The sequence below is a fragment of the Clarias gariepinus genome, chromosome 14, assembly GCF_024256425.1.
Source record: "Clarias gariepinus isolate MV-2021 ecotype Netherlands chromosome 14, CGAR_prim_01v2, whole genome shotgun sequence".
Taxonomy (NCBI): domain Eukaryota; kingdom Metazoa; phylum Chordata; class Actinopteri; order Siluriformes; family Clariidae; genus Clarias; species Clarias gariepinus.
In genome coordinates this window covers 11,301,631-11,310,772 of record NC_071113.1, presented here as the reverse complement: position 1 = coordinate 11,310,772, position 9,142 = coordinate 11,301,631, and the positions used below count along the sequence as shown (strand labels likewise).

The 9,142-nt window shown below is 38.8% G+C and overlaps 1 protein-coding gene across 2 annotated transcripts in view; it reads left to right on the top strand.

Moving 5' to 3' along the window:
• Nucleotides 1-888: 888 nt before the first annotated feature.
• Nucleotides 889-9,142, top strand: part of LOC128541368 (growth arrest-specific protein 7-like) — a 51,061-nt gene continuing 42,807 nt past the window's right edge. Inside the window, exon 1 of one of the 2 annotated variants that reach the window (XM_053511750.1) lies at nt 889-1,338. In XM_053511750.1, coding sequence (XP_053367725.1) covers nt 1,159-1,338 — 180 coding nt within the window. In that variant the 5' untranslated portion in view covers nt 889-1,158. The remainder of the gene's footprint in view (nt 1,339-9,142) is intronic. The other variant, XM_053511749.1, reaches the window with a different exon arrangement.

Genomic DNA, 9,142 nt, shown 5'->3' with positions numbered 1-9,142 from the left:
GCACAAGGCCGGGTACACCCTGAACAGGGTTCCAATCCATTGCAGGGCACACACATACTCTAGGCCATTTGGAAACACCAATTAGCCTTATCCGCAGGACTTTGGGAGGTAACCCACCATCCACAGGGAAAACATGCAAACTTGAGTTTTAATAATCTACTTTAAAATAGGCTCCCACTTCCCCCATACTTCAATGTAAACAAACACATGCACCAATAGACATTAATTAGAAAAACTGAATATTTTTACTTGGATTAGTTAATATTTTCACCGCTGAAATAACAGTCTTGAACTGGTATAAGTGAATTTGAATTTGCTGGAGTAGTTTTAAGACAAAACATAATCTTTATCTGATTACTGATCTGTGATTCACTCTCTGATTACTGAACAGGGAATGTATTTGGCTGGTGATAAAAGAAGTACAACTTAGCATAAACAAGGCAAAACCTTTCAAAATTATGTTTCTTTGTATTAATGAGTTGGGCAGAGAGTTCTGCTGTACAGAAATACAGGCAGACATGTGCGTGGGCTTCAACCAGAAATAATAATATCACTGATTACATTAGTGACACTAAATAAAACAATCATTTAAAAACTGCGTTTTGTATTTACTCTGGTTATTTTTGTGCAAAATTAGAATTTGTTTGATGATCTGAATTTAAGTGTGACAAATGTGCAAGAAAGAAAAAAATCCAGAAGGGGGGGTGGGGGCAAATACTTTCTCACGGCCCTGTAACTTACTGCTTGGTGCTCATTCTGTCAAGTGACTACACTCCAAATGATATGTAAAAAATCTGAGATGAAATCATGTCCAGGAAACACATGCTGTTCGGCTGCTTTAAAAAGTGTCAAAGGTTGCCACATAGGTGGCGTACTCTGTGTGTTATACCGATACAGTAGTGTGTGATTTGGGACGCAGCCAGTGGATTCCCCACCCTGCGCACTGCTCTATATGTCCAATAGGGAACGAGTTTCGGGGTTTTGTCGCGCGCGTGCTGCCAGAGGAGCACATCTGTACGGGACTCCGCAGCACTGGAGCGCAGTTTCCTCTGGCACTGGACACCGGGAGCTGAGAGGGATAAAAACACAAGCCTATAAAAGGAGTAAAAGTGTGCGGAGTGATCGTTTTGTTTTTTCGCGGGGAAACTTTAGTTCGCGATGTCGGGCTCGCTGTGCCGGAGTTTGTACGCGTTCAGCGGAGAGCAGCACGAGCGCGGATTGCGCTTCCAGCCCGGGGAGCTGATCCGCATCACGCGCGCGCTGCCCGGAGGATGGTGGGAAGGAGAGAAGGATGGAGAGACCGGCTGGTTTCCTTCCAGTTACGTCCAGGTCGTGGAGGTAAGACTGCCTTTATCCGACATGTGCTGGTTTTACCAACTCACTACTGGTGAATTTCAGCAATAGTTCGTGCAAGAACTCGGATTACGATAACAACTAGAGAGGAACATGAAGAAAATGTGAGTGGTGCTTGCTGTTACTGGTCTCTTCAAATGTGGTACATTCTTTATTCTTACCAAATGCTCACTCTGCGCTTCAATCCGTCAAAGTTAGTCTCAATGTTAAGTCTGTGGGATTTTTGGGGGGAGATTAATTGTCCCCTGTTGGGGCAATTTACTGCCCAGTGCTCCGAAAAGTCATAACACCCCATTCCCGAATAAACCGCACGATTTGACACCTTTTTCATGCGTCTACGACAAACGATAATGTAGTAGTTATGCGCCAAAATCTGCATTATATGTCAATAGGGCAAATGTGGGCACCTTTTCTGCCCCAGGGGCAAAACTTATACCCTCCTGCGGGGTATGTTCTGACACTGTTTGCAAGCCTTTTTAAATGTGGTGAACTTGAGATTTCTACCAAATTCTCCAAAGTTGGTCACTAAGTCTATGGGATTTTCCCCTCATTATATGTCAATGGGGCAAATTTGGGGATCTCTTGTACCCCGGGGGTAAAACTTATACTCTTGTGCAGGGTTGCAAACCTCTTCAAATGTGGTAAATGTAACTTTTCTACAAAATTCTTGCTCTGCGCTAGAATCCGTCAAAGTTGGTCTCAATGTTAAGTCTATGGGATTTTCCACCCCCTTAGAAAAGTCATAACACCCCATTCCCGAAAAAGCCACACGATTTGACACCTCATTTATTGGTCTACGACAAACGGTACAGGACATGTACATGCCAAAGGAAAAAAAAAAGAATAAGCCTGTAAGATAATAGTAGTAGTGCTTTTCTTCGCAAGCACCACTAATAACAATAACACATCTCCTAATACTGTAGATGTATTCATGATTGAATTAAGACTCACTTAGATTGGCAGTGGTTAACGCATTGGACAACACAACCAGGTTCAAACCCCACCACTACTACCAAGTTGCCCCTTTTGGGCCCTTGAGCAAGGCCCTTACCCCTCAATTACTAAGATGTATAATGGAATAAAAATGTAAGTCACTTTGCATAAGGGTGTCTGCCAAATGGCATAAATGTAATCGAAACACCAAAACACGGTATTGGTCCTGATTTTAATTTTTTTTTACGTTAGCAAATGTGCCATGGCCATTTTTCAGCTATATACTCTCTCACTCATTCATTGTCCATGCCACTTTATCCTGTATTCAGGGTCGCGGAGGGCCTGGAGCGGGGTACACTCTGGACAGGTTGCAGAGTCAGTGATATGCTGTCTCGCATCAAATAAAAATAATTTAGAATGCAAAGGATTCATATGTCTTTATAAGTGTTAATATTATAATTGGGGTATGCTTCTAGAAGTATATGACCTTAAAAAGTGTTGCTTAAATTAAAGCGTTCTGTGGAAAATTATGGATTTTATTTACCCCGATAATCTGTAGTATCTGTAACCATGTCAAATTCATGTTAAAATATCGTAACAATTTAGCATTTTAAAATAATACACTTTTTCATGTTTATGTCTTTTCATGTAAAATCTAAATTGGCCAAGTTGTATCTGAATGACAATAAGATTATTAAAAGATTTCAATTTAAACATGTTATGGACAATACACCTAGGTGAAACACTTTTTAGCACCAATATTATGTTTTGGCTAAATAAAAAATTGATAATTTAGTTTGCATGTTCTCCCCATGCTTAGTAGGTTCCCTCCGGGTACTCCAGTTTCCTCCGACTGTCCACAGACATGCAGATTAGGTTTATTGGCGTTTCTTAATTGCCCGCAGTGTGTGAATGCGTGAGTGAATGTAGGCTGGAGGTCCTACCACAGTTGTGAAAATGGAAATAAATACAATGGTCACCATTGGCCTTTGTGGTCCCTAGTTGGACAACAAAGGTTCCTAGATGGATGTAAATGGATGGAGAAAAACATGTAAGTGAGAACTAGATAAGTGTTTCTCTCTCCTGTTTTTTTGTGGTGGAAATCATAACCCAGGAGAATATTACACATCATTATAATATCTGTTACGGGGTTTTATTAACCAGTTTAGGGGAGTTTTTTGGTTTAACAGGGTTTTTTTTTAATCACTGTTGCCTCACACCTCCAGGGTTGGGGGTTTGACTTTCTCCAGTCTCTGTGTGTGTATATGTTTGTTAGTTTCCATGTTCTGTGCTTTGTGGGTTTCTACTCGGTACTCGGTTTCCTCCTACAGTCCAAAGACTGTATTCTGACTGGTATTTCCATATTACCTTTAGTGTATGACTGGTTGTGTGAGTCTAATGAGTGAGTGTATGTACTGTACACAATCCAAGACGCCAACCTGCCCTGTGCTTTAAGTTCCATGGAATTGGCTTTCAGGCCCCCCGCACCCCTACACAGGTTAAGTGGTATTGAAACTGAATAACTGGTTCGTCTGGTTACTTAAATTGAAAGGGTTTTATCTACTCTACAATGACTCCAAAACAAGTATTTCCAACTTCTACCTACTTTGTTTGGTCAGTAATAAAAACAAAAAAAGCTCTATAATTAATATCATTGTACTGATTTAAACAACAAGGCTAATATTTGAATTGTTGGATTGTGTTCATATAATAAACCCGTACTTATTATATTGAGAGTTTACGATGTTCATGACTACAAATAATTGAATAGCTATTGAAACAGAGGCAGTGTTTAAACTGAGAATAGGTGTAAGAATAAGTTACGTATAATCTCATCAGAATGTGGTTTTCTGCTTATATTAAAGTAAATTTCAACAGGTTGCTAAAAAATAAATAGTATTACGTAGTGTGGAACTGATCACTTTATGTAGTATTAACATAAACCGATTACATTACCGATTTTATCCCCTGTTGTGACCTCCTATATTAAGCTTGTTGTTCAAATCTACTATTGTCTAGACTCTAGAGGGTTGAGTGGTAGCTGTTTTACTTTATATAGACAAATAGGTGCATTTAGAAGATGAGAAAAATAAGAGAGTTTGAGGTATAAATAAATGCAACAAATATCAGATGGAGCCCTCACACATACACACACACACACACACACACACACACACACACACACACACACAGACTTGAGACCTTAAACTTTATATCTATATGTAGATTATAACACCCACAACTTGTTTGCATCGGCCAATGACATGTGCTGCTCACAAGCATGATTCAGAAAGTGCTGAGGTGGTGTATTTGATTAGACAGCAATACTGAGCGAAACTGGCATATTAACCAACATCACTAGCTTTCATAAAGTCAACCTACAAGTGTTCAGGGGTTGAGGTCAGGGCTCTGTACAGGACACTTGAGTTCTTCTGCCTTTGTGCAAGTGAAGCTTGCTTATGCAGCCTCTTATATGAAGCTTATATAATAGGCTTATTGCCTATTACTTAGGCAGTTGTGTGCTTTCAACTTTGATGCAACAGTGTGAGGAAGACACATATAAAAAGTACACTGCCCAGCCAAAAAAAAGTCACCACCTGGATTTAACTAAGACATATCCTGTGGTCATGGCAAAGATGTTGCTATGTTTCAGAAGGGTGGAATTATTGCCCTGCAGCAAGAAAAGAAAACAAGTATGGAGATTGCTGAAACTACTGTAATTATGTTAAGAACTGAAACTTGCATTATTAAAACCTGGAAGGATAGTGCTGAACCGTCATCTTTGAGGAAGAGATAATGCCAGGATTCATCCAGCTCAAATTGTAAAAGACTGGTTCAGGGAACATGAGACATCGTTTTTTCACACATGGATTGGCCACCACTGAGTCCAGACATTAACCCCAGTGAGAATCTTTTTACATAGCGGTCTGACTCTCACATCGGTACAAGATCTTGGACAGAAATGAATGTTGTGACATTGCATAAGCTTATCAAAGCGATGCCACAGCCATGATCAAAACAAAAGTTAGTCCAGTGAAATATTAGAGTACACAATTTTTGGGGGCCGGGCAGTGTATCTTGCTCAATGGACAGGCTTTAGAAAAAGAACCAACAAGATGCAGTTCTGGAAAAGGCCACATTAACCAAGCGTGGCGACTGGCGTCTGTTCATCCATCCAGCAAGATTCTCCAGATATTATCAGAATTCAGATGTTTGTAATGATTTTAAATGTGGTCACATCTGATAACCACATTCCACAGCTTTCTCTGTCTGCCATTACAGGTTCCTTGTTTAGATGACATGTTGCAAAATATATCAGGCTTTTCATATAAAGGCTTGGTTGTAAACCTTTAAAGTAAAAATGACTGCAGACTGCAAAACTATTGACTGTTTTCATGAAAATGTACCTGCTTCATTTTAGATGATGATAATCACGCTTGTTGTTAAGTTAGGCTGCTAAGCTTTAGTGTTGATTGTAAAAAAAAAACAAGCTAATCCAACTTCTTCAGGAGATCTACTGTCACTCCTATCATTCTCAGATTTTAGTCTAAGCTTTAATATTCAGTCAGCGCTAATGAATTGGTTGAGTTGTGCTGTACACAGCTGAAAGAAGACTTAATTGATGGGGCAACTGGTCTGCTGATACTTTCCGAGAATTTGCAATGCTGTGCAATTAATATGTTGCAAGCATCAACTCTGCTGACGCTGATTTTAACCAAGTGTTGAAAGTCGTAAAGGAATGATGTGATCAAAAGGGAACTTTGGCATGTCACTTGTGGCTGGGTGGCATGAAGGCCACATTATCATAGAGGAACTGTGACATGAATTAGGAGAAGAGAAATGGGCAACCATTCACTGGAAGCTAGCAACGTTTGTGCATATCCATACACACTTAAAGGGATGTGTCCTATGTTTAAGGACTTTAATTAGTCAAAAAAAAAACTATGCTGTGTTGTTTTTTTATGGTAAATCCACATGGCGCATGTTGTTACTTTTCATTCATTTAGAACCTTTAGATGTTCTTCAGTTATCTTTATTTGGTTGTTTAACTTTCTAGTTCCGAACTTTCCTAGGAAGCTAGACAACATCTAACAACCTATACGAAGAACCTTTTTGACATGTTTATGGAAAATTTATTAAAAATAGGAAGAATAGTCATGAGGCCAAATCACTTTCACCAGCCCAAGGTTTATAATTTTTAAGTAACAGCATGCTTCCTGAACAATTTGGCATCAATTATTAATGTAATTTCCACTTTTTCTAGTTTCTGTTTTCTGAAGTTACTATGACTGAAAAAATGCAGCTTGTCACGTTGCCTAGAAACCACGAAATGCAAAGTCGCTCTGTCCTGAAGACTCTCTTAAGCTTTGAATCTTTTACAGAGCACTGACACTGGAGACTCCTTCCTTATTTAAATATTAATAAAGCATATGCTTACACAAAGCAAACACTTTCTTAAACACTTAAAAACACTTTAAACACTTTCTCATATTCTCAGATGTGCGAAATCAGTAGTGCTTGGGTATGATGAATGTTCACCGTTCTCATAAAGAGAAAGAGAGAGAGAGAGAGAGAGAGAGAGAAAGAAGATCTCACATGTATCTCTGATATGAAATGGCACTGTGCAATAATTTTGGCAGACTATCAGCGTGGCACAGCTGAGTTCATTGCAGTGACAGGAACCTAGGAAATGTTCTGAAGGCCATAAAAAGAAATATGACAAACTTGATACAGTCATGATTCCTGAGTGACTAATTATCTCTATTAGCGAACAAAGAGCAGGAGCTTGCATAGCAACTAAGGCTGTGAAAGCATTAACGAGGTTCATTTAAAGAGGAACTCTACGTTATATATGAATAAATTAGTATTTTCCTGCCATACGTTTGACCATAATGTAAGCAGAAGTAGGAGTACTAGGAGGTATTAGGATGAAACGTATTCAAGAATGTCAAAGGAATACCCGTGGGGGTGCCTGGGAATATCTTACATGTTTGGCTTCTATGCAGGATAACTTAAAACATCTGCTAGTGAGTCCCACAGTATCACATCTGGCCAAACCAAAACAAAGTCCACCAAAAGCTGCGACATTCTTTTTGGCGACCCTTTTTTGCAGATTTACATCGGTGTGTGTTGCAGGCTTGGAAACTCACACCTCTCACTCTCTCCATTGCTCTACACATGAGTCATGAATCCTGTGATAATTAATTCTCACTTATGACAAATCTGCTCCATCCTCAAAAGCATACTCCATGTTTTTTAAAGAGCAGACACATTACAGGAGTCTGTTAACTGACTCCTCACCAGCATGCATCTGCAGAGCTAGTGCTTATCATGGTCCTGTTAACCATGGCAGCCAGTGGAGCTTCTGTTTTTAGCTCACTGCTTGTACAGTATCTAAGCCACTTTTATTTCTTCCTGAAAGCTGGTTATGGTTTGAGAGCTCTTTGTGTCAGAAGGGAAACTTGGTGAGGTTGGCAGAGGCAGGAAATCTATAACCGCATTGTGGAAATAAGACTGCTGGCTGTCAGAAAAGACACACCTAATAGAAGCCAAAGTAATAAAATATGGAAATGAATAAAAGGAAACAGGTATTTCCTTCGAATCTTCTGCGTGCAGGGGTCAAATAAATAACCTCAGCTAGTAATCCGCTCCTGGGTCTGTACTTTCCTTAAAATCAGTTTTTGGGTTCCTGAGTGAAATACTTAGTCTACTGTAAATGCAATATCATATGAATCAATAATATAAATGATATTGTAGTGCAACATGTAAATTATATCTAGTGCAATGTTTGCACCGACATTTGTTATGATACTGAAACTGTTTTTCCTATTTATGTGTATTCCTCTTTTATTTTATTACTTTACGCCTGACCTTCAAGGAACTCTATTAGTTTTTTTTTTTTAAGGCAGCTTGCACTAACAGTCATTAGCGTGAAATTAGTACAGGTGATACAAAGTTGGTATGCCCTGTTAGGGACTTCTATATGTATATAAGTTTGAATCCAACAATTAAATCGGGTTATCTGGGTAAAAACTAAAATCTGTGTTTACATATTAACCAAGATCTAACTGTCTACTAGTGCTGCACTATTAATTGCATAAAAATCTAAATTATAATATGGACCTGTGCAATTATTTAATCGCAAATAAGTTAATATACACATGCGATGGATTGGTACCCTGTCCAGGGTGTACCCCACCTCGTGCCCCAAACAAAAAGATTTCAAACTGTGTATTTGTGTTTTCCGATATGTCAGGTTAAACAAAAGTTGTCATTGCTTTAATAAAGGGTAAATTTTTGCACTACCAAAACATTTGAATGAAGTTACAAAAATGTAGCACTCTCATAAAATGAGCATATTATTATTATTATTTTGTGGTCATAGGAACAACTGAAAACAACCATAGAAACTCGTGATTGTGTGTATTTGTGCTATTTCTTTGCCGTTGTGACCCAGTTTCCAATTTAGACGCTTTTGGGGAAGCTGGTTAAAATGAGCTTAAATTCAGTTCATTATATTGCTTATTTTGTGCTTAAAAAATGGATGTCACTCTATACAGCACAATCCTGAGCTCTATACTGTATACCTTTTTTTTCTTTTTTTAGAAAAACAACAAAACAAAAAATGCTCTGAGCTTTAAGAGCTACATCGTAGTGTCATGATAAAAAAAAATTAATCAAATCGTGCAGCCCGGCTTGGCATATCTCTCATGTGTTATTTAACTTACAGCTGTACAAATGCAAGTATTTAGCACTTTAAACCCAAACAGAGCATGCTAATCATTGTGACAATGATTTTTTTTTTCTGACAATGAGTGAACAATGGGGGCAGGGGGCAGGGGGGCAGGGGTAGCTC